Source organism: Aulostomus chinensis, chromosome 12 (genome assembly GCF_037954235.1).
Source record: "Aulostomus chinensis isolate RoL2024-O1b breed Wild chromosome 12, RoL_Achi_v1.0, whole genome shotgun sequence".
Taxonomy (NCBI): domain Eukaryota; kingdom Metazoa; phylum Chordata; class Actinopteri; order Syngnathiformes; family Aulostomidae; genus Aulostomus; species Aulostomus chinensis.
In genome coordinates this window covers 8,171,499-8,196,958 of record NC_141331.1, presented here as the reverse complement: position 1 = coordinate 8,196,958, position 25,460 = coordinate 8,171,499, and the positions used below count along the sequence as shown (strand labels likewise).

General features: G+C 43.6%; 3 protein-coding genes across 6 annotated transcripts in view; 1 reads left to right on the top strand and 2 right to left on the bottom strand.

Annotated features, from left to right (window-relative positions):
• Positions 1-169: 169 nt before the first annotated feature.
• Positions 170-5,499, bottom strand: sowahca (sosondowah ankyrin repeat domain family Ca). The gene is made up of 4 exons (XM_086219886.1): positions 4,896-5,499; positions 3,598-3,980; positions 3,104-3,493; positions 170-2,527 (listed from the first exon to the last, which is right to left on the bottom strand). The coding sequence occupies exons 1-4, from the start codon at positions 5,236-5,238 to the stop codon at positions 2,063-2,065; spliced, it is 1,581 nt and encodes a 526-aa protein (XP_086076012.1). The 5' UTR covers positions 5,239-5,499; the 3' UTR covers positions 170-2,062.
• Positions 5,500-6,082: 583 nt separating this feature from the next.
• Positions 6,083-14,827, top strand: septin10 (septin 10). 2 transcript variants are annotated; one of them, XM_086219884.1, is made up of 10 exons: positions 6,083-6,230; positions 7,748-7,862; positions 8,471-8,666; positions 8,753-8,939; positions 10,792-10,953; positions 11,081-11,177; positions 11,434-11,602; positions 11,723-11,855; positions 12,602-12,780; positions 13,150-14,827. In XM_086219884.1, the coding sequence occupies exons 1-10, from the start codon at positions 6,201-6,203 to the stop codon at positions 13,163-13,165; spliced, it is 1,284 nt and encodes a 427-aa protein (XP_086076010.1). In that variant the 5' UTR covers positions 6,083-6,200; the 3' UTR covers positions 13,166-14,827. The 2 variants fall into 2 exon arrangements, with proteins under 2 accessions (XP_086076010.1, XP_086076011.1); XM_086219885.1 differs by lacking the exon at positions 13,150-14,827 and having other exon boundaries at positions 12,602-12,784.
• A 2,993-nt stretch (positions 14,828-17,820) lies between these two features.
• Positions 17,821-25,460, bottom strand: part of LOC147251903 (E3 ubiquitin-protein ligase SH3RF3-like) — a 98,555-nt gene continuing 90,915 nt past the window's right edge. For 2 of the 3 annotated variants that reach the window (XM_086219881.1, XM_086219883.1), the window contains exons 9-10: positions 24,219-24,592; positions 17,822-23,367 (exon numbers count right to left, since the gene is read on the bottom strand). In XM_086219881.1, coding sequence (XP_086076007.1) covers positions 23,199-23,367; positions 24,219-24,592 — 543 coding nt within the window. In that variant the 3' untranslated portion in view covers positions 17,822-23,198. Of the gene's footprint in view, positions 23,368-24,218; positions 24,593-25,460 lie in introns of all 3 variants that reach the window. The other variant, XM_086219882.1, reaches the window with a different exon arrangement.

Here is a 25,460-nt window from a genome sequence, read left to right as displayed (position 1 = left end):
GGAAGGACAGAATAAATAGCCTGCTTCATTGGTGCCTTCTGGATGGATTCCACACAAGGAGCCAATCTTTTGTATCGTTACTCTCCTTCATGAGAGAATGCTTATTTTCTTGGTTTTGCAAAATCAAAAATAAAATGGACCCAGTTAATGCAAACACATATTGCTTTATTTCACATTTAAGGATGTGACGCGAGGAAAAACGCGATCGTGGCTCAGTAACTGTGTTTTCTCACAATACAGGACAATAATTTCACAGTCTCTAACAAACAAGACAGACACAATGACTTGTAGACATTAGAATGAACACCATTTACATTTTCATGCATCTGAAAAAGTTCAAATACATCTGTAAAATACATTTTTACATCAAAAACCAGACAATTACACAAAGCCCTAGGATCCAGTACATGGGCTACAACCAAAAATCCTAAAGGAACATTCATGAAATATTATTGATGTAATAATCTGGAGTTTTATAACAGGTCCACATACTTTGAGGGTGGGGGGTGGCAGTCAGTGTGCACCTTAGCTAAAGATACAGTTTAGTCTGGTCTTGATTTGTAATCATTCACAGACGAAAGTCACAAGACGATTGTGGTCATGCAAAGCTAAACCAGCTTGCTAGAAAAGATCAAATACGTTCCAGTGTGTTACGACAGTTTTTTTGCTTTGCATAATTACTGACCGGTGCTACGCTGGTTGTCCACGAAACTCAGTCGCTTCACACTTGTAAAGTCAGTCGGTGTCAAAAGACGACATTTGAGATGGTGAAGTGAAAAAAAGTGAATCTTCCACCGTTTACAATCCTTTTTTGAAATGGAAATGATTAAATTAGCCTCGGGAGTGGCCATCGCGAGGGACAACAGAAGGTAAGTTGTTCTCACAAACTGATCAGAGCGTTGGAAGAAGTAGCGAGTAATTACATCCCATGGCTAAATATTCATCAAATCATGGGAACAAGTTATAAATTGTGCTCTCAAAAGAATCAATTCGTGTGTAGAAGTTACCTGTTACGGCCTCCAAGTGATCAAACCGTAAAAGCACAAAAACATGCTTGGTCTCCCTCGATGGCCAATCTGGGGCTCATTAGTAAATAACTGAATATCAGCACAAGAACAATCTGCTATCACAGATCCGTAGTGGGTCAACCTCACGAGAGAGCAGCAGCGGATCAACAAAGAGAGGCAGATTTGAGGTAAAACATCAACAGTATTGGCTGAAACAGTCCAGTCATGACACGGATCAGGGTCCTTACAAAACCACCATCAGTGCGCCCAACTAGCACCCTCCAAACTCGCTTTTGGTGAAAACAGTCAATTGACAAAAGGAAAAATATGACATTGTGCAATTTGTACTTTTATGCTGTCAATACAAACCCTTTTTATACTTAAAGGTATGTGAATTAGATGAAATCAGCTCCCTATACGCTTTCATGGTTTTAGCTTCAGCAGTTTCCTTCCATGGACTTCAAAGTGACAAGTGCAAACATGACAACTGTGCAGGTGCAGCCCAGACAGACGACTTCTGTGATTACAAAAGTTTGAATATTAAATTCCACGACTTAAAAAATAAAAAAAGAGGATTCATTTGTAATAGAGAAATGTTTAAAAAAAAATCTGTACCATCCAATCAAAAATGTTGATGTTTAGAAAACTAGATGTATAAATATATTACTTCACTTTATCAACAGTCAAAGCTAAAGTAAAACCTATTATAATCCTGTCTTTCACATTTGCGTGACGTGACCTTTGACCTCTGACACAATATGGTGTAGAAAACCCCACGAGTTTAAAAAAATCTAAACAGTTAAATGTCGGTATTAATTTGATTAGTGATGTGATGTGAAATAAAATGCTACATGAACTGTGCTCTTCTCTCAGTGATCAACACAAGCCTGCGATATGAGGAACAAAAATAAAATAAAATTGAAAAGAATTGGATGTATTATCATTAATTTTGGTCATAAAAATGTACCAACTGTAAGCTTATAAAAGGTGAGTAAACTGGACTATGTAATTGGAACATGTCGGACTGGTTTGCATCGCTAGTCAGGAGGGCTGTGTTATCCAAACAGGTTGGACAGAGGTCGGGTGCGTAGTGGACTGCTGGGCAGGTCCTCACCTCTTCCAACCTCCCCCGAGTCCCTGAAGGAGGCACTGTGGATGATCTGGGTTCGGTGTCGTCCTCGATGCAGCCGTGCGTTCAGCTTGCTCAGAGATGACTTCCTCTGCATCCCCCCTTTTGTCCTCCCATTCCCAGCCGCCTCCTCTGCTGCCTCCGCTGGTGGGTTGAGGAGGCGCAGAGGGTTCAGATTTCCCTGGAGGACCCTGGGGAAACGCCAGCCGCGCCCTCCACCGCTACTGCCAATGGTGTTTTCGTTGTCTGACTCAGCTCCAGGAGAGGTGACCACCCCTTCCTCCTGCAGGTCGGCCGCCACCGGTGCAGGCAGGTACTGGATGGCTCGCCTACCACTGTAGTCTCTGGCCTCAGGGTCCGCCTCCCAGTCTGACAGCAACACTCGGACCACCTGTCAATCACAGCACATCAAGTACTGCACATTTCTCTGCTGCATTATCGGCTAAGCTAGCTAGCAATACTTTCCCACTCGAACAGCCTGCAGGAATATGCTCTAAGGTTAAAGGTAAAAGACAGGCCGTCTGAGGCAATAGAAATAGATATTGATTATTTAGGTTGGCTTCCTATGTTGGATAAAATCTGCAGACCCGCCTGCTGCCACTGCTCTGGGCTCTGCACGGAAAACACGCACTGACACGCATCTACTGGTGGTTAGACCCTTACTATTAATGACTACCTCATACAACCTCACGTCAACATAATCTCATGTTTGAGCGCATGACATCATCCAAAGCTCCATTTGCTACTATGATAAACAGAGCTCCCTCCTGCATGCTCTACTTTTCAAAATATTAATCCTGCTTTTTACATTTTTCATTTGATTTCAGCAGTTTGCAGCTTCACATTTTATTTTTTGCAAGAAACGCTGATCTAGTTGTACTTGTTTCTCCATAATTTTCTGTAATTTTCTTGCTGAGAATTTCCTACAGCTTGCTTGAGCTGGTATATCACATGACGCCCGACCTACCTGAGTGTGTCCATGCATGGCCGCCAGATGCAGAGGTGTGTATCCAGCACTTGATCTGACGTTAACGTTTACGGGCACAGCGTTCTCCTTGGCAAAGGCCAGTAGCTGGGAGAGCAGCTCAGCTTTGCCTTGTTTAGCAGCCCAGTGAAGGCAGGTGAGGCCGGTCACGAAGTCTTTCTTGGTCACTAGACTGGGTTCGACAGCGAGCAGGGGCTGCAGGCTTTCCCACAGGCCGTCTGAGGCGCACAGCATCCACTCGTGCTCTAGAGGGTCCAGGGTCACCGAGGCACAGTCCTCGTCTGTGGCTGACGAGAGGAGCGATGTAGAGTCACCGTCGCTTCTCACAGAGTCCCGGATTCGTGGGCCGCGGTTGATCAGAGACCTCCGGACCTGCAGAGGGGGGAGCGTAAGAGTGACTGCACCATTCAATCCCTATGTGAGAGACAGAAGTTTGACTACATAAACAACATTTCTGTCAAGCACACCGCACCTACCTGAGGAGAACTGCTCATCATCAGCTCTATGAAGTTCCTGCGGCTTCCCTTGGGAGTGTTGATATCCAGACCAGGGTCCACGCCTTCCAGGGCACTGTCTTCTGATAGGCAGCTGGTCAGCATGGCACGCTGGGATCCTTTGGACACCCTACGGGCTCCTCTCACTTGCTGACTGTGAGACCCTCCTCTAAGGGCCTGGTCTAGATCTGGCATCCCGATGACAGGGGCTGACTCTCGTCTCCTTCTGTCCCTTAGCTTCACCTCCCCTCCTCCAACAGAGGGTGTAGCTGTGCTGCTCTTACTCTGGGAGGGCGCTGCAGGAGGTTCATCTCCGCTTGGCTGCTTGTCATTGTCCATATTGGTCACAAGTGGGCTCGAAACTCCTGTGAAACCATTGAATGTGTTGATTTCTCATGGCTACCCAGCTCAGATACTGTACCACAGTTTGCATATACTGCATTATTCAACATGGCCTAACTGGTTTTCAAACTCTGGTTCCCAAACCCATCCAGGGCCCCGAGATAAATGTGACAGGACACAAAATTATTAGCAGAGGAGAAAGGTGAGAAAAAGTTTGATTTTTATTACAAATGCTCAATTTATTGCTATATTATTCACAATAAACAAGAAAAAAGCAAAACATCTCTTTGGTTTAGTGATGCATGATATTGTTTGCTTTGTTCTTTAACAATACTGCCTATGTTTATCCATGTCTATATTATAAGGTTTGTTATTTACATTTTTGTACATATTGAAAAACACGTGCACTTTAAAATATTATAAATTAGAAAAAGTAATGTTTTTCTTTTCTTTAAAATAATTTCTAAAGACCCATCTATAATATATTGACGGTTGTTTCCTGACATTAATAAGGAGAGAAGAAAGAGAAAAACATAAAATATAAATATCAAGAATCAGACCACTCAAGATGTGTTTTAATAATTACGATTATCTGCCGATACCGATGACGTATTATTTTGATCTCTACTTTGGTTGCTCTGGCGACCACATTTGCACGTGTGACAAGAGGTAGCAAGCAATATCGCTCAATGTTAAGCCCACATGAATGCATAAATAGCGTCTTGTTATGCTAAGATACGGTCATGAGGATGAGAGAATAAGACGTTAGTATTTAGAGGGCTGCCGTTGGAAAATAAAATCGAATCAAATAAAGCAATAACAAACATATGAGTCAAGATACGTACGTAGAAATAGATTTAATAACAAAACTTGTGAGTAAACCATCAAATAAACAAGAGAATGAAATAAGATCAGCATCACGGACGCCAATCACTCACCTGTTTGGTCTCTGTCGTCAGGGTTCCCGTTGACACAGCTGTTGTCCGGTGCCTCCTGGATATCACCGTTGCACTCCGCGTGATTGTGGCTTTCAGCGTCCGCGCGCATCACCGATTCCGCTCTGTTTAGGCACACAAATTTCACACCGTCCTCCACCTTCACGACACCGACGGTGTCCACGATGCGTTTCAGCGCCTCGCGGTCCACCTCCTCATTCGATGGGTCATTTACCCCCCCAGTTGATAAGAAATGATCGATCAGCTCCATCTGTTGGACCCTCCCTCCTCTCTCCATTAGGAACGCCTGCACGGCTTGCTCTGTGCACCCGGACGCCATCATCATCCCGAACGGCCCAAACAGAGTCTAAAGATGACTACCTTACACCGGATCGTTTCGATGTTACTCCATGATCAAGCTGCTGTCACTGACTGAGGTCGTTGACGACGGATGGTTGGCAGCATCTTCCCCAGGCCTCCTCCTCTCCTCCATGGGGCTGTAATAGTGTCGAGGTCTGGTAGTTAGGGGGCGCCCGTCGCTCAAACAGCTATGGGTTCTCACACTTGTGCTGTCTTCAAGGGCTCCATGTAAACGTCGGCTTCCTAACACCAGCAAGTAGGATTTTCAGGAGACTGTGGCTTGTTTTGACAGAACTAATCTTGCATACACGATAAACCAAACAGAGTAATATATGTAAAAACACTAAAAACAACTTCCACATTGTTATTGGTCAACTAGAACTGCTAGGAGGCTCACGAAGACAAAAAAAAAGTAGTTAGTCACAAAACACTTTTACAGTAAGAAAGGTTTGGGTAAATATAACTTCTTGTGATTTGTTGTCTGCATTTAACTGTGAAGAAACACATGTCTGAGACAATTTACGTAATGTGAAGATGTATTTAACAAGTACATACTCTCCCTCTGCACTTTGACCGACGTACATTAAAGCGACTGGGAAAATTGGATAGCGCTGTACCACTTTACAATCCAGGGGGGTACTTGTAAAAATACGGTGAAAGCGTGTGAAATTTGTACAAGTACTTACAATTAATGTGTTTTTTTCGAATCGACAAGTGATACACATTTAAGTTACGGTGATAAATTAGCATGATTTCTCAAATGTTGCCTTTGAAGCAAATTTACAAACTACTGACGCCTCCTCATTCTTATCTTCTTTTGAGAAGTCCAGTCTGTCCACTCTGAGGCGGTACCGAACAAGATTCTAAAAAAAGAAGAAGGCAGTTTTTAGTCGGTTTTATGGTGTTTTCCCCCGATTCCACTTGAAACAGTAAACTTTGTCGAAAACCATGGCTTCCTCCGATGTTGCTCGGCAGCCGGTTAGTATTTTATTTCCCTCTTTGCGGTTAACAAATGACAATGACAGTTGAGTAGGGAGTGTCCGAGGCGTTCGTGAAGTTAGCTATCGCTAGCCTCTCAACTATTTTCAGACTTCCAAGTGATTGAGAAAAACTCCCCGTCGAAAAGCGATTAAACTTGAAACAAAGACTGAAACACATGGGCAGTTAACATAATCAAACACAGCTTTTGTCCACTGATTTCCAAGTTTGAAGGAGGTTTCAGCGCATCGTTCATCATAATGTATGGCTCGGGGCGTTAGCTGGCTCAAACACCAAGCAGGTCATCGAACAGTCAGAAGTTTTGAATTGAAGCTTGAATGACAAACACCCCGTGTCACAGCTATTTTTGCAGGGAGTTACAAAGCTCACCAAAAGTGCGAGGTCCTTTTAATTTTACCAGTGTGTGACTGAGCTACCTGTGTAGCGTCAGATGCTCCCTTTTTTACATTTTTGAATGGAATCTGGCATGAATAACTCGCACTCCCCCCCAAAAAAAGTTGGACAAAATGGAGCTGTAGTAGATGTCGACCCTTGTGTGAGCGTTTCATGTTTACCACAAGCATAATGTGTCACAAAATTTGGATGCTTCTTCTGAGGATTGGTAACAATGACTGAGGTAGACTGACTCTGGTTTTTCTTGAATACCAGTGCGGATGAGGGCGGGTCGAACGATGATGAAAGTTGAATAAAGATCGATCAGACAAAAACTATGTGAGGAAATGTTTTCATAGCTTGACTGTAATGTCGGTGTCGGTCATGCTCGTTGTCAAGAGGCCACTCATAATTTGCTGTTTCTGATGCTTTCAAAACGTGGATGCGTGATCATGGTTTGTCAGCCAATAGTTCATAACATCTAGCGAATATCTGACACTTTCTGACGTTGATGTTGTCTGTTGAAAACCAAGTGTATATGATTCTCACATTTTGTACCTACTGAATGATATTTTGATAGAAAGTAACATTTTGTTATTTCTAAAACATTTGGAAAAGCCCATGAATCAGAAATCTTACATTTGTTTAGGAGGAACAGCTGATGTCAAAGAAGAGGACCAGAGCATAACACAGGACTGATACTCATATATAGATAGATTCTGATAAACTGTCTTTACTTTCAAAAATACTAGTTAGAGGTAATGTATTGTATTGTTACCGGGGTAATACATTGAGTAATAATTGAGTAAAACAGAATGAATGGCTGCATCTTTTAAACGCATGGTTCTTTTTGTCTTGAGATAGAACGCTAGGTTTTGATTTAGTTGTAATTGTCCAGAAGAGAACATTTAACATGAGGAACTCGCAGTATCTAAGTTAATGAAATACAGAAATATGGCTTTAATCTTGGGGTGGGCGTTTGTATGACTCATTTTTAAAGTATGTTAGTTACTTTTGCCATTGTTCTCTTTTAATAGTTCTTAATGATGGGAGGTTGTGCCTGGCAACTGAGGACATTCTTCTGTTTGATGCTAAAATTAGCACATTTTTGACGTCTCCCCCAGGATAAGGCAGTCCGGCCCCTGTCTCTGGCAGGCCACGTGGGCTTTGACAGCCTCCCAGATCAGCTGGTCAACAAGTCCATCTGCCAGGGTTTCTGCTTCAACATTCTCTGCATCGGTACACACACACACACACACACACACACACACACACACACACACACACACCATGCTACTGGAGTGCTTATTTTTTCTTGCATACCTACATACATTTCAGCACATTATGAATATATTCCATTGATGCATTTTTCTCAAGCTACATAAAAGTTACTTAAAACAAGTACATTTAACTTAATCTGGAGCCAGCCCTTGGACTATGTTGTCCAATATTTTAACTCAATAAATGGGACTGTCATGTCTTTCTTCGACTCCTTAGTTGGGCTATACATTTTACCATTGACCAAAATGTCAGTGCTTGAGTTGGTACCCTTAATCACAGTGTTGAATCTGATCAGTATTGATCTGACTCAGTAGGAGGGAGTGTTGGACCTTCAGGGATAGCACTGTTTATACTGTGTGATGGCACAAAAGTGTCTACCAGGAGAAATTTGTCAATACGTTTCCCTCCATAGAGCTGTGTTGCAAATCAGGTCCTTCAGAGCAGGAGGGAGACAGTTAGAACCGTTGCAGTGTTAGAGGGCTACTCACGGATGCTCACTCTATATCAGATCTGTGCTGGGAAATGAATTGACTCAAAACTCTGTCCAATCTTTTTGTTTGCTTCAGGTGAGACTGGTATTGGTAAATCAACTCTGATGGACACTCTGTTTAATACCAACTTCGAGAACTTTGAGTCATCTCACTTTGAGCCTCAGGTGGAGCTGCGGGCCCAAACCTACGACCTGCAGGAGAGTAATGTAAGACTACGCCTTACAGTGGTGAACACTGTGGGCTTTGGAGACCAAATGAACAAGCAGGAGAGGTGAGAGAATGAGAGCGGGAGTGTTACTCACAGAAGACACATGTGACCATTAAACCTCTAATCAAGCCTGTATCTATGCCCCGTAGCTATCAGCCGGTGGTGGACTACATCGACAGGCAGTTTGAGAGTTACCTGCAGGAAGAGCTCAAAATCAAGCGCTCTCTTCACAACTACCATGACTCGCGGGTCCACGCCTGCCTTTATTTCATCTCCCCCTCAGGTCACTCACTCAAATCCCTGGATCTCGTCACGATGAAGAAGCTAGACAGCAAGGTAGGAGAGGGGTTTCTGTCTGTCTCACCGCACTTGATATACGACACAATCGCCAAGCAACTAACTCTTCCATCAATCACTATCTCTGTCCTTACACACACCAGTTTCATCCTCATCCCGGTGGATGAGAAGTTGCCTTACGTTGTTGTATTGGTTTTTGGTGGTGTGTCACGTTTGATATCACAAATGCTGTCGACACACTAGAAAGAAGTGAAAGGTCTTATCAAAAAAGCTATGGAGCAACATGGAGGACCGTGATAGTGTGTCTATTGTTGCTGTTTGTTATCTGTGTTCCATTTTGTTTTTCTGAAAACACAGACCAAACGATGTCACGGCGAGCTTGAATGCAGATAGGCTGATTAATCGGTCGAGATGATAAAAAGTTGCAGAAGTTACTGGTGGCAGTGATCGGCTTTCATTGCCGCCATGTGCAGTGTCACTAGTAGAGCTCAGGCTGCTTGGCATTTGTGGGTTTGAGGCTGAATATCCCAGTAGCGGGCCGCAAATACCGCATTCACCAAGGTTTTGTGTTCCTCAATTCCGATTGACGCCACAGCTGATAAACATTCTTGTCTGCTGCAGGGTCATTTGACCCAGGAAGGAATTTTGATGAAACTTGTTCTCACTGCAGAAAAAAGCCAGATGTTAGCAGGTTTTTAGGCGGTTGGAAAGAGGTTTCAGATATTAGACAATGAAGTTCAAAAAGGACATTTTCATTGGCAGAGGTTTTCACTCAGAATTGTTTACAAGTTCAGGACAATAATCTTGTAGTATGGAAAGACAATTTTACGAGTATTGAGTCGTTTTCTCCCCAGCTTTGGTGTTTATTTCTTGTATTATAGCTTATCACTTTGGTAGACTCAGTGTGATTAATGGGACAGTTTTACAAGTAGCAGTGCTGCTGGCTTCAGCCCTCCCATCGCTCTTGGTCACAAACTTTCCCATGCTCCCTGTGTGTTTAGCAACTTGTGGGTTTTTTTTGTGCGTTTGCGGGATTTCACTGCTATGGAGTGTCAGTAACCCTGGATTTGCGTGTGAAAAGGGTAGAAAAAGCAGTGGAATGCTATAATCACCTCACACACACACACACACACACACACACACACACTTGAGTTGTCCTTTTGTGTCACTGTACAGACGTAGAAAAAGAGCTGTTTGTTGGATCTCCGTACAGACAGAGAGAGACAGTCAGTCACTCAGACAGCTGTTGGAGCAGATCTCATTGTTTTGTTTTCTCTGGTGTGTGTGAGTGTGTGAGAGAGAGAGAGAGAGAGAGAGAGAGAGAGAGAGAGAGAGAGAGAGAGAGAATGTGTGGTCTGTCCCAGTAGCTTGTGTAATGCAGCCTCTTTTTAGTGCAACAAAATAACTGAGAGACAGACAGAGGGACAGACAGGAATGTGGGATGACTTGGACACCAGAGTGGGCTGCTGGGCCAGAGGCGTCCTTGGTTTCTATCGCTCAAAATATTTTTTAGCTTGAAAATAAAAGGAATATAAACAATAGGACCCTTTTTTCCTGCCATGAGAAAAACGTGGCTAGAATGACATTTAAAAAAAATCGGTGTTTCCTAGGCCGGCCTAAGTGTTTTTCTCCGTGTCTGAGCTGAATACAAGGCTTTTGTTGTGTGTTGGAGTTTCAGTGAGACACAGGCAGCTCCTTCACTCACTCACGCTCAGCAAAGAAGCTGGACAGAGGAAGTACGCTGGAGTTGAACGAGGCGCTCTTGTTTTGCAAATAGAAAGAAAACCTGGTGGCATGTTGCTTTACAGTTGAGCCTCGTTTCCATGAATCTTGAAATGCAACGAATGAATATAAACTTCAACTGACGAACCTGTATCTCCCCCTCCTGCAGGTGAACATCATCCCAGTGATCGCCAAGGCCGACACCATCAGCAAAAGTGAGCTACACAAGTTCAAGATCAAAATCATGAGCGAGCTGGTTAGCAATGGTGTCCAGATCTACCAGTTCCCCCTGGACGATGAGACTGTAGCCAAGGTCAACACCACTATGAATGTAAGAGGACTCGCACTTGAACCGTTTCAGAGGGCCACCTTCACTTCTTTGTCTTGCCGTTTAGTTTCAAATGTCTAAGCAATATATTTATGTCACGGGTGTTGTCTTGTTGTTGTTGTTTTTTCAGGGTCATTTGCCATTTGCTGTCGTTGGCAGCACAGAGGAAGTCAGCGTCGGTAATAAGATGGTGAAGGCTCGTCAGTACCCTTGGGGTGTTGTACAAGGTAATTGTGTTGGGCTTGGCTGACACAACAGCATGGATGGATAACACTGTGGCTCATTAATAAAAACATTGTTAATTGGCTGTTGAGCTTTTCATCTTGGTAGATGACATCACATGATGACTGACACGAAAACATTTTATTGTGCAATTTTAAAATCGGCACATTCGTGGATAAAAGCCTGCAGTGAAACACACCCCATGCTAGCTGAGGAAGTTGCTGACTCTCTCTCAAACCCTCTCATTACGGCATCTCTCAGTGGAGAACGAGAATCACTGCGACTTTGTGAAGCTCAGAGAGATGCTGATCTGCGTAAACATGGAGGACCTGAGAGAGCAGACTCACACTCGCCACTACGAGCTGTACCGACGCTGCAAACTGGAGGAGATGGGCTTCAAAGACACAGACCCAGAGTGTAAACCTGTCAGGTGGGCAGCCAACCAACCAACACCTGGAGGCAAAGAGAAATGACAAGCTGTAACTGATCTGTCATTCCTTTAACGTGTGTGTGTGTGTGTGTGTGTGTGTGTGTGTGTGTTTGTGAGCAGTTTGCAGCAGACCTACGAAGCCAAGCGTCAGGAGTTCCTGGTGGAGCTACAGAAGAGGGAGGACGAGATGAGGCAGATGTTTGTGCAGAGGGTGAAGGAGAAGGAGGCAGAACTGAAGGAAGCTGAGCGAGAGGTACGCCGCTACACAGAACTTGTCACCGGCTACTTTCAGTTGACTTGTTCTTAATCAGACAACATGTGGATTATGGTATTTAGGGTTCTCCTTTCCTTTCCGGTAAATGCTCACCCACATTATACCCCCACATTCTGCACCTGGGTTTCCTTCCAGAATTGAACCTGAAACCTTTTCTGATACATTTTGAGTTTTTTCTTGCTGATGATGCAGAAAACTGTTTTTGGAGCTGAGTTTGTAACACTCACTTGGAGTTGGACCGTGTGTTGTGGAGCAGTTTGAGGCGCTACGTGTTGCAAAAATGCAGCAAGATCCCTACTCGGACTTCATTTTGGGATTCAGGTGTATGCACCAGTGCAACACACTTGTATATTCTGACTAAGATTAAAGATGTCTATAAAACTTTACATTTGTTATCAGAGAATTGCGGTCCGTGTGAAGTTAGCCAGGGTCATCAATGAGCAGCAGCCTCTGGTTCTCTTTGACGCAGTTATTCTTTCTTTTTATTTACTGAGTAAAGAAACCAAATCCTTTTGTCATTCATGTTCTCTCTAACCTTCTAAGTTTGAACAAGAACCTCCAGAAAAGTAAATGGGTTTTTTGATAAAGCTGGTATTTAAACGTGACATTGATCCTCAGACAGGTAAATGTTAGGACTAGACACAGTGCTTGGCAGATATTAAACGCGATCAGGACCTTCCTGCTGCATGTGTAACGGGAACTCTTCTTGTCTGTGTTTGTTTCAGCTGCAGAGCCGTTTTGAGCAGCTGAAGCGCATTCATGCAGATGAAAAATCAGCTCTGGAGGAAAAGAAGCGACTCCTGGAGGACGACCAAAGTTCTTTTAGCAAGAGACGCGCTGCTGCTCAGCTCCTACAGGCCCAGAGTCTCACCGCCAACGGCAAGAAGGATAAGGACCGTAAGAAGTAAGAAACTCCACTCAGAAACGGCTCTTTCTCTACACACAAATGTTTTCGGAGAAAGCATCTCAATATTTTCTAAATTTCTTTTCATTTTAAAACATATTTACTTCTTTCTGTCACTATTTTTGCATCGCAGCTCAACTTTTTCATGAGCATGAATAAGACGCATCCAAACCTGGCCTGTTTAGCTCTGCTGAATGGACCTCTGGCACGTTTACCCCCTTCTTGAGTCTTTCTCTCCTTTTACCTCTGAAATCCTGTTACCGCCGTTTTAAGATATTCACACCAAATCGATGAGCCGTAATATGGAATCTACCGGAAAATAAATCCTCACAGTGCCGATGTAAATATGGCTCTTGTTTCCTCCGTCAGTTCCGGCTTCATGTGAAACCACGTGGACCTGAGCTCAACTCCAGGATGACCCGTGACATTTACACCTGTCACATCCCCTCCAGCTCTTTGAGGCCAGTCTCAGAACACTAACCAGGAAACCCCCACGACACCAGCAGCACGTGAGAGAGAGAGAGAGAGAGAAAGTTTGTTGTTGTGCCAAAGTTGAGACGACTGCACCCAAGAATGCTGTGTTACGCTCTCCTCTGTGTTATTTTGATCTTGTTTGTCTGATATTTTGTATTTATCCTTTCATTTTTTAACTTTTTTTTTTTTTTTTTTAACCTATAATGTCCTTGTATCTCCTGTTTCTGTGTTATTTTTGTACTTTTGCCCAGACTGGGGTTCACCACCTCGGTGCTTATGAACACAGCGTCCTCACCAGATCCTCAGCACAGATCAAAGGAGTCCAGTTGCTAAAAACTCTGCAGTGGCTTTTACAGAAGATAAGGGACGGCCTCAGTTCCACGTGTGGAGGGATCAGTAATGAGCCCTCTGATGTTTTTAATGCGCCACTCAAGGCTTTCTCTGATATCATGATTCACCTACTCCCAGCAGTTGTCGTGCAACAGGCGGTACTGAGCACTGAACCTGCTCCTGCCCTGCTGTGATAGAGAAGTACCGTTAGGGAACATTCACAACACAGAGCTTCATGTTTGAATGCAGCAAAAAAAAAGAAGAAAAGAAAGTCTTCTAACAGATCCATGCAAGGTTGATTTTTACCATGTGAGTCTTCACAAGCAGGACCACAGGCTTGTAATTCTGGTTTCTGCATGATCAGGGTGGTAGTCACTTGTAAATACCTCTTAAATGACAGTGTTGAACAGAGCAGCGCAGGAAAGAGCCCTAAAACCCGGAGGTGAGTTAGCGTTAATGATCATCCGGTTTCCCTCTGTCAAAGTCAGTAGGTTTTGGTTAAATGCCTAAGATAAGATCAGTGGTTAACAAGAGCTCGTGATATACACACTGCAGTCATAAAAAGCCATCATGCCAACAACACGAAGGACAAAGCTAGTTGTGGTGTTTTTGAAGTTATTCCTCTGTCCTGTAGTTTGCGTTTAGCGTAACGTTAGCTTTCTACGGCTAACGGTTGCATTCACGCTTCTGAAATCATAAAAGTAGTCTTCATTTGTGAGGATAATATTGCTGAAAAAAACAAAAACCCACGTCTTGTGAACATTCGTATCCACAGAGGTTACTATCTGCAATAATCCAAATCTAATGTAAAATTCCCTCTCAAGGGAAGCGATGGTGATGCTAACTTCCAGCCAGAAATACCTGTAGCTACTGGCACATTCAAGCATTCCACAAACATGGTTCCAAAGGGATAGTAATTTCAGACATTTTTCTGTACAGTTCTCTTCTTGGTGAGGCTGATGTTTGGTTGAACAAGGTACATGTTACAGTATTTTACATATGTTTTACACTATATCAACCGTATATATTCTGTTTGACCTGCTCTCTTTATTTTTCCTCCTGACACGAACTGTCAGCAATGCAGTCTGTTTGAGAAGAGCTGACTCTTTCAGAAGGGTGGGGGGAGGTGATGTATCTGAGGCTTTTTTTTAAAAAATAATCATTTATACGATTCACACCTTGTTTTTTTTAAGAGCAAACCAGAACACTTAAGTGTGATTCTTTTTTTTCTTTTTTTTTTAAACCAACATGTACTCACACACACACAGACACACACACACACACACACACACACACACTGTCACTTTATGGTCTCACTAGTGCTATGTTGTATCTGTGCCTTACCTGTGTCAAGCTTACTGTAGTAATACACTTCACACGTACACCCAGGGAAACACACCAGTGCCTGATGAGAGAAGCTCTAGATACATTTGTACTACACTCGTATTTATGGAATAAACAGTGTTACTAGGGAGCCTTTTTTTTTTTTTTCCTCTTTCTAAATAAATCTTTGTGATTTTGTCATCATACTGCTGTTGTTTTCATTATGCTGATTTTGTCTCCTCGCATCTTCGCCGGGTGACCAATGTGCTCTTGTTTCTTTATTTTCTTTTTAGAATCTGCAGGGAACGGGTGCAAACTAATCCGTGTTAACAAAACTAACATCAAACAATGGAGGTCGAGTAAAATGACCCCGGTAAAACAAAACGACGCTCAGAAAGTGTCCTCGCACACTCAGATTGTTTTTACCCTGAATGTTAGGGGTTCGAAATTCCAGGCGTAGAACCAAATCAAGGTTAAAGGTCGTATGGCGCGGAGGAACGTCCCATCGTGTCTCTCGTCATCCATGTTAGTAGAATTTCCTAAAAACAAATCTCGCCAGACTCAATCTGTCACTCAAATTAAGGGAGAATAAGACAGTATCACGCCATCTTAGCAGCTGCTAGGGCTCCCCAGCCACTCAGCACCCTAGGGAGCCCCCAGCCACTCAGCACCCTAGGGAGCCCCCCCCCCCCATCCCCCATCACCAGTGTATGTCATTTTATTTTTAATGCTCATTTTGAAACACAAAGGTCGGTTCACTGAAAGGAAATCACACAAACCTATTAATAGTGAATTTATTACAAAACCAAGGACATGACATACATTGATAGCATGCAAAAATAATGGTGGGAGTAAGTATTCTCCAGAAACATTACTCAAGTAAGAAGATTTTTATTACATCAATAATCAGATATTATTATGAGTGACAGCTCACTGCTCTAGGATGCCCAAATGCTTGAACGAAACCTGATCCTGGGTCTGACTTCGCTCCCTGGGGGATCTCAGGTTTCTTCAGCTCCTCAGCCTGGCGTCGTCTTCTCCAAATTCCCTTTTGGTGTCCGCAGCGTTCCAACCTCATCCGGGTTCCTCTCCACATCCTGGGGTCGACTGCGCCAACCTCCTTGCGCACGCTCACCGATGTTCCTCTCATCGTGGCGTCTTCGCCAAAGATTCTCTGACCTGCTGGGCTCTCTGTCCTCACTCCTGTCCCTCCCATGATCGTCGGGTCTTCTACACCTCACTCGTGTCCACGCCACCCTGGCGTCGTCTTCTTCAGGTGTCTCGTTGATTGTCGTGGTTTCGACCTTTTGCCGTCGCTTCTAGAAACAGGCCACAGCAGGACCGGGGCAGTGCAGCATCGTGTCATCCTCTAAATATGGTTACCAGTCACGTTTGTTACAGGTGTCCTTGCAATTTTACCAAAGGAAAAGATTTTGTTTCATTCTTTTTTTCTTTTTTTTTTACAATATTTCTGAGTTTCTTAGATTCTAAATCTGTCGGGTGTTCAGTGGAACTTTGATGTGTGAATCCACTTCTCCCTCTGGTCTCATTGGAAATGTTCAGTTCTTGATAGTTGAAGATAAAAGTTTCATGGTAGTTCAGCTCGGTTCTCCTGAGGAAAAATCTCTCGCCTTGCATGTTTTCATATGTTTATGTTGGACGGAACCCCCTTGCCGGTACTGAGAATTCGCTGGCCACTTTTGATAGATTTCTCTGTTTATTTTTTCAGAGTGTGCAGTCATGCAAATGGTCCTCGGTGGCTGAGGACAGTTGTGAAAATTTGTTGGTAAAAACGGGCATTAATCACCTGTTTGGAGGCGCCAGCATGATCACACTGTTCCCTTTTGCTGTAGCGACAGACGCAGCAGCTTAACGTCTTCCCTGCTTCACACCTACTATTTTTGAGCACAAACGCACACTCCTGTACAGCTCGTGAGGTCTTGTTCTCTTCCCCGCAGTGTCTTACCCTCCAGCTCAGTTGCCCTTCATCTGACTCGACGCTGGCACACAGATAAGACAGACAGACAGGGAGACAGACGGGTTTGGCGCAAAGCAAAAGAATGCTGATCGATTCCCTGCAGGAGCCTGCAGCACCTCGCCGGTGGGTTGGGAGGAGGACACCCGAGGGGAACAATTTCACCAAAGCAAACTGGTAACTAAGTGTGTGTTTGAGAACAAGACACCTTAAACTACTCACTGGGTGGGAGGATTTCACTCGGGTTCCCTCCCAGAGGTCAACATCAGAAATCTCACTGATCTAACTTTGCAGCCTCCCGGCTTTAAATGTGAGTTATTCCGTGTGCGCTTACATCCAAGATAGCTGTCATACCTCTGAGCACGCACACGCACGCACACACACACACACACACACACACCCTCGTCACCGTTTACTAGTCACTCTAAATGCAAATGAAGGTGATCACTGGAGACAGGCCCGGCTGCTGGGAGAGATGAGATTGTCATTTAAAGGCAGTGCTGGTGACGCTCTGAAATTACCAATTACACACCTCGTCCGTGCCAGTGTTGGTGTGAGAACACAGGAGAGAAAGGAGAGGGGAGCGAAGAGGATTGAGGAGGCCAAGAGATGGAGAGAAGAGGGGAAAAGTGTCAGCTTTATTTCTATCAAACATCCTTCACCTGCTTGCCTGTAAATGATAAAGACCTTAATAGACTTTCTGGCGTAAGTGCATTGTTGCTCATCCCTAAGCTCATAATGAGCATATTGTGAGTGCTGATAATTATAATTAGAGCTGGATATAATATGATTCCTTCAAGGGGTGCCTGGGAAACCCTAATGGGCTATAGAGGTAATGTGTTTGCCATGGTTTCCGAGTACTAAAGTGTGTATTGTTTGATCCATTATGAAGCCGCAAGCGATAAGAAGCTGGAAATCACTTTTAAAACAAAGGCATTTATTGCGAAAAATGCACTTGACATGAAAAAACAATCAAATCAACCACGGGTCATCAGTACAAGACAATGTATAATGATCACATGGTAGAGAGCGCGTGGCGTGGCCAGCGCAGAGCATGACTTCAATGGCACAAAAGGCCTATAAATATTTTGCACAATATAGAATTATATATATTTATGTATATATATATATATTTATATATATATACTTTTTTACTGTCTTGCTTGCTGTACTCATCAGACCTGATAAGCGTCCACAAACTTTTTCATGTAAAGAGCTACATACAGAGGGCCCCCCCAACACACACACACACACACACACACACACACACGCTCAAACTCACAAGTATCCATAGAGACAGATAGGGCCGGACATCTAGTCAGGATGGTAGGGGGAGGACTCAGGCTTCCTGGAAGGACAAAAAGAGAGTGGGCGACAGAACGGCGCGGGAATGACGGGTTTTTGTCGGCCAATCTCAGCATCGTTAGCATCGCTGTGGGCTCTCTCGTAGCTAAAAGCTAATGGGATTTTATTTTTACATAGGATTTTCAGTCACAGCAGAAAATAATCTGTGTGGCAAACGAATGAAGAACTCTTTTAGGTTTTTTTTTTTTGTGTTTTTTTTTGGAAGCAGAAATCGCGATCATCGACCAAACTTCTTCCCCCGAAGAGCCAAAACTGAAACTTTATGACAAAACGCATCGCACTGTTGAAATGCCTTTTTTTAAGTCTGCATTATTTACTTGCAATGATTTTACCAAATTTATTTCCCCCTCAAAAATGATCAATAATTAGGGATCTTTTATATTTAAAGAGAATCTCACAAAAATGAATAATTTTTAAATGTATTTTAAAAAATTGTATTGGGCCAATTATTTATGACTATTATCACAACTGCCTTTCCTGAGAACTGCAGTGTGAGTTACGACGTGAACACCCTCCTGCAGCTACAGCTTCCTGTTTTCCGCATGTTGACGTTTAACCTCCCCGAAAACTTCTGTAGTTCTGCCTCATGCTGGCGACCGTTATTTCTAACAGCAACAAAAAAAACCCCCACTGACTTTGAGACGGAGGAACCGGTCGTACAGCAACGCTAACCTTTTTTTTTTTTTTCCAGGTTTTTGCATTCATTTCTGCACCACACCACAATTTGGTGTAAGTTCAATTGGGCCGCCCTTAAATGTGCACCAGAGTGGTTTTAATTACAGCGAACCAATAACGACACGCCCACGTGTCTTCAAGTGTCATTTACCAGGAAGCTGAGACCAAACTTTCCACGAATAAAATAGGAGTTCAAGTTGTTTCCCGACGTCAGCGGTTGAGATCTGCTACACAAACGACGACCTGTGCTTGGATCTGAGTCAGAGGAACGTACAAAGAGGGAGAAGGAAACCTCGCTTGTGCGTAGCTGCTCTGGGATCTGACGGCTCGTGTCATCAAGTCAAACAGGTCAGAGAGCTGATAGAAGAAAAAAAAAAACCCCACCACCAGCAGCAGGCTCAGCGTGCTGATAAAGGAGGAGGGAGGGAAGGAGGAGGGAGGGAGAGACAGAGAGAGAGAGAGAAAGTTGTTCGGGTGTGTTAGCATTCGGAGGCACTCGGGTTTGACTGACAGATTTTAAATGCCAATACCGGTTATTTTTGATTGAATCTCCCAACTGATGATATTAGAGATGAACTTTTTACCCTTTTCATGAAAAATAAATGGAAACCTTTAATTCGCTCAACTAAAACACCATGTAAGGATTCAGTATGTAACCGGATTCAGTGGAGATGAATACATGGCAGTCTTTCATGTGTGTTAGAGTCGACTTAGTCTCCTGTGACCTCCTGGAGAGAGAAAAATCTTAATCTAAATTGGTGCTCCAGATGGACTGGATTACCCATAGTGCACTGCCAGCAGACCGCGGCAGACAACTGTATCTGTAACAACTGTTTGGCTCTTCACTTTCAAAGTTTCGTTTTGGTTTTTTTTGTTCACTTTCCAAAAATGGATTGAGTTCTTCCCTCCCCCCCCCCCTCACTTGTGCTTTTGCGTCACCCGGCAGACACTAAAGAGGCCGAGGTTCACACAGAAATATCTGAAAAAAAGGAGCTGACAATTAAATGATCATTTTATCAGCTCATTAATCTGAGTGAAAGCAGAGTAACAGAAGTGTGTGTGTGTGTGTGTTTGTTTTCTACAGGTCTGGATAGCTTGTTAGAAAATGTTATGCCTGGGTGCTCAATCTGCAGCAATAAGAAATGTCAAGTGTTTGGACACTCTGGACAGCTTTTAATCTACACAGTGATAAAGCCAGTCGTCGTGTCGTGCTCTGGTTGCATGTCGATGGCTTTCCGAAGGGTTATTTTCTATCATAAATGTTTTTTGATACCGTATATGTATGGATAGATAGATAGATAGAGAGAGGGGGGAGAGAGAGGGAGAGAGAGAGAGAGAGATGTTTAAAAAGTGACTCCAGTTCGATGAATACAAAAAGCCAATTTAAAAAAAAGTCCGATCAGCCAATCAATGAGCCTCACTTGTGTGCAGTTGAAACAGGTGAGGAAAAAAAACCCACTCATACTCTAAATCTGTGCTTTTACCAATGCATGGGTGTATTAAAAGCCCTGACTCTGACACACACACACACACACACACACACCCACACACACACACACCCACACTGAGGAAGTCTGACTCTGATTTTCGCTGTGCTTCAATCTCCAGAAACAGGGGAAAAAGGTAGATGTGGCTGGATGTAAACTCGACAAGCCTGGATTGACTCTCAGGAGGATGTAGAAATTCATAAAGCAGACTATACACTCGCTGACGACGCAGTACAAAAATACTTGTCAAATGTCGACAAGGTCAGAGGAATAATTGTTGTCAAAGGTTGGCAGTTGAATCCAAATATTTTTTTCCCCTCGACTGTACATTTCTCCACAAGTATCGTTTGGTATCACAGTATTGCTGCTGTCAGACGAAGCTCTGAACAGTATCTTAAGAAAAGGCGGATGAAGTAGAATTATTGTTTTGTGACAGAATATGTTGCATTTCCAAACAGACATGTTCAAGGACCAACATTAGTACAGTAACTGGATTTTATGTGGGCTTGTTTTGGAATTTTCACATTTTTTTTTTTCCTTTTCCATCTTAAAGCGAAATATATTTGCTTTTAAAACAGAAAGATGAGACGAGTAGCAATGGAAATCCCATTTGTCGAATAAATAGCGCGTAAAATACTGTTTGTGCAGATGTAATGGCAGGTTGTATGAAATATTACATAGTGCATGTCTTTCTCTACGTTCATAGATTAAAAAAAAAAACAACCTTATCAATTCTTCAAGAGTTTTGGCGTAACTTTCTCTTCCCCTCTACATTCAGAAAGCCAGTTGATTCACTTCCACCCATCCGTGTGGGCGTATGTTGGAAAACCTTTAAAAAAAAAAAGTGGCCGTATAACCCGACTTAAGATACATAAATAGAAAAAAAAAAATGAATCATCTATTTGAAATTGTACTTTTTGCACCATTTGCTTTTAAATTAAAAAAAAAAATCCAGTGACAGATCACAGCATGACTAGTTTGAGACAACACGAATATCAATTTGAACATATAAAAACAGAGGAACGCGTTGTTATTAACATAGATCGAGTTGAAAAGGAACGCTTGTTGTCACAAACTAGACACGGAGATGTGGTTACAACACACTTCCCTCATCACCTCGTGTTAAACGTTTACTTTACAAACAAAGAAAGCACAACAGATAAAAGTTCGGAGGCATCAATCAAAAGCCGAGCTGATGCTGTTTGTGCTAATGTTTGCTGGTGGATGAAGCCGAGGAAGAGGGCGGGGAGGCATGGTCGTCGTTTCTGTGCTCTTGGAGTCTGTGTGCCTTCAGTAGTGGACATCACGGGTCGAGACGATAAGTCTGATGATCTCAACGTTGTCCTGGGTAAATGGGTGAAAAGCAGGCCAGCTTCCCGTGTAGCTCAAAGGATGGCGTTCCTGAAAATAAGTTAGTTGGGCCGATATGGGTTTCTGAAGACTGTTACCCTTCATGTTGTTGTGCTAAATTTTTAAATGCGAATTTTTTTTTTCCTTTTTGTCAAAAAGGACTGATCCATTTGAACTTGTGCCTGTGTAGATTTGCATTTCCCTTACGAGTTTGAAGGGGTTGTTGTGTCAGAGATGGACTCGCTCCAGAGGCCGGCAAAAAACATCTGCCTGCCCTGCCTCTAAGCAGGCCGTGGTGATAGAAGGGGCTCAGAGGTAGACTCACCATCGATTCTCAGAAAGGAATGAGTCACAGTCTAGGAGGTAGTTTTTTAGATCTCTCCTGATTGGGAAGGTGGAGGAACTGAGGGGGCGTGATGAGTTTTGTTTTTTTTTCTTGGGGGGGGGGGGGTACAGTCTGATGTAGGTGAGTATCATCGTCTTTAATTTATTTGAACAGAATGGAAGTAGAGTGGTTGGCAGGAGAGAGTAACGTGAGAGCCAAGCCAAAAGGACGTTAGAGTAGTCCAGGTGGGAGACTGGACGAAAACCTGACTTGCGTCCTCAGCGGAGAACAGCTGACTTTTGCAGCTGTTGTAGAGGGAGAACCTACGGGAGCGTGCTGTTGCTGCAGTGTGACCTGAGCGGCACAGCTGGTTCTCCAGGATGACCTCGAGAGTTGAGTGTCATCAACAAGAGCAGTGATAGGAGAAGCCATGAGAGGAAATAATGCGATAGATTTGGTGTAAAGAGAAAAAAAAGCAAGGGACTGAAGAGGGAGCCTTGGAGGACACCATTCATTGCAGGACATGTGGTGGACAGGGATCCCCCCCATAAGACATACTAAACATAATGAAAGAACACTTTTTTAACATGTTTTTGCTGAAGCGTAGATGACACAGTGGGGTTTTGAGCTGCGCGAGTGACCCTAAATATGTAACAAGAAGTGAAATTTGCTTATCCACCATTTTACAGGAACTCATTTGATGACTAATCACAGCCATGGACTGACCTGCTGCATCTACATATCATTGTGGTCTCTCTAAACACACGTTCAAGTGGTCGCCCGTTGTTAATGCAGATGCTGTGCGGGGTCAAGCAAAACCATCACACGGAAAATACCTAAAAGTCCAATTGTCAGATTATCCTGCAAAAATCATGTAAAAAGATTGAAAAACCACTGAAATCCAGACAAAGTACATATTTCAAGGTGAACAGCTTCTTAAGGCAAGTTGGAAAACCAACATCGGCCCAACTCCTGTGTGTGTGTGTGTGTGTGTGTGTGTGTGTGTGTGTGTGTGTGTGTGTTCCTTTGTGTGAGAGTAAGAACTTGGTAGCTTTTGTGTGTGTGTGCCTTTTTTGGGACACAGAAACAGGAACAGTGTTTGTTTTTTTCCATTTCAGAAGCTCTCGACAAAGCTGCCGGGAAACAGGCCGGTCTGTCCCGTCCTCTGCAGGGTGCCTTTGTACCAGCCGTCCTCCCTCTTCTTATGGACAAACACCACGTCGCCTTCCCGCAGCTCAATCTCTGCCTCGCTCTGGGGCGGGTAGGGAACCACCACACGATACCTGACGCACACAGAGGCAGTTGTTACACAACGGGCATCACCACAGAGTTTGAGGAACCTGTTAGACCTGATAGTAATTGTGAGTCGGGTTTGGAAACACTGTGGCTCGTATTTTATTGTTTAGAAATTGTTGAGGACTAAATTTCTGCCAGTGTGATCAATGAATAGCTTTTTCTTCAACCACTTGAGAAACAACTTGGCTTTGACTGCCTCCACTTGGAATTGATACTTTTAGGATATTCTTCACATGCAGTAGGCTGACATCAACTTCTTTGAGACTTACTTTAAACCTAAATATAACACTGAGCCTTACATCGGCATTTTACCATATGGAAGACATTTTGTCTCCCTAATCCACTGGTCTTCAGTCTGGTTTTAGTCCCTGAAATTTGCTTAAGTCATACCCATTCTCTCACACTCACATACACACACACACACACACACACACACCCACCCACGGGAGCAGCGTGCATCATTTTCTGTGACTGTTTGTGTTTACTTGTGGTTTGTGTGTGGGTGTATCGCCGTAGGAGATTAAAGGTTGCACTATTAATCCTTTAATGTTGTTGTTTTTTAGTGCCGAGGGACGTCAGCTCACATATTGTGTAGGCGTGCGTAGATTTAAATCCCAGATGATGCACCAACAAGAAGGACATGATGGGGGCTGAAACGTATCAAAGTTAAAATGAGCAGCTTGATTAGTGGAGGGAAGGGGCTTGTTGCTGAGGACGCTTGTGACATTTCTGAACCATCAGTGAGTTTAATACATCAGTACATCCACTTTTTACACTCTGGTAGCAAAAGCATTAGAGGCTGGGCCACAAAGATGAGAGGGTTAGAGTGCACACACACCTCTCCCTGGACAGGGGTTTGGGTTCAGGTCGAAGCACCATCAGAGCATTGCCAGCTCTTGTTGCCGGGGGTGACAAGGGGAAGTTGGTATCCAGGGAGCCAGACTTCCTGTGCAGAGGCTCCAGCCCCATGGCCCCCGCCATGTCAATCTCGACCGGACACGAGCCGGCTCGGCCCTGCGACGCCATTGGGCATGAACCTGAGCGGGCGTGGTGGTGGTGGTGGTGAGGATGGTGGGTGGGGTCAGTGGCCACCGCGCCTTGGCCTGCCAAGGAGAGATCGTGGGTGGGTGGAGAGGAAGGAGGGGAGCGAGGTTTTTTCTTGGCTGCCGCCCCTGACAAGAGCTTCAACAAACCTCCTGCTTTCCTCTCCTTCTGAAAATGGAGGGAAGAAAAGAGAGGGATGGAGAAAAAAAGAGACAAAAGAATGGAGGCAGAGACAGACAAGTGATTTTACTCTTTCATTCATTTATGAATCAATGACTGTCTGAGCAAAAGGGACAACATTTTATCTCCAAGTGAAACAGTGTGAGATATATTAAGAATATAATATTACAAGTTCGTATTTAAATAGTAATAAAAAATCTCTCTGGAAAACTACTCTTATGCAAGTACTTTGGGAGGACACATGGGACATGTTTCCTGGACATTTTGAAATAATCCATTTTTAACACACTTGGAGGGATTAGTTCAGCAATTAGTTCAAAAACTGTTGCTGATGAATTAATTTTGGTGGATGCATGGTGGAACGGAGGAAAGATTTGAAGCTACAATTACGTGTTTTTTTTTCTCTCAGAAAAGTCAAACCTCGGTATCAGCTTGGTCTCAGCCACCTGTGTCTGTGGTACGTGTGAGCTTTCTCTATGCTTTCTCCACCCATTTAAATAAAACACGATCTTTGCTTTGACAGACAGTTGTCATGGATACAGCCATATCTCTTGCTCCAGTTTGACAGCAATAGTACATCGGTGTGTATTTGTCTTAGTACTGTACAGCAAGCTACGATTACTAAACCAAATCACAATACAGCTGTTCTCAAAGATTAAACTTCAGATGTATCTGTATTTGTCACTATTAGTGTTTCTACCACTGCTGCATCAAAGCCCCTGTGGAAGGTCAGGCGGGAAACCCGAAAACATCATGCCTCCCGGCCACAGCTCTAGCCGGCGGAGAGGCATAAAAAGTTAATAATCACTCTCTTCTTTCATCTGCAGGCTTAAAGGCTTAATCTGCCTCCTGTGAA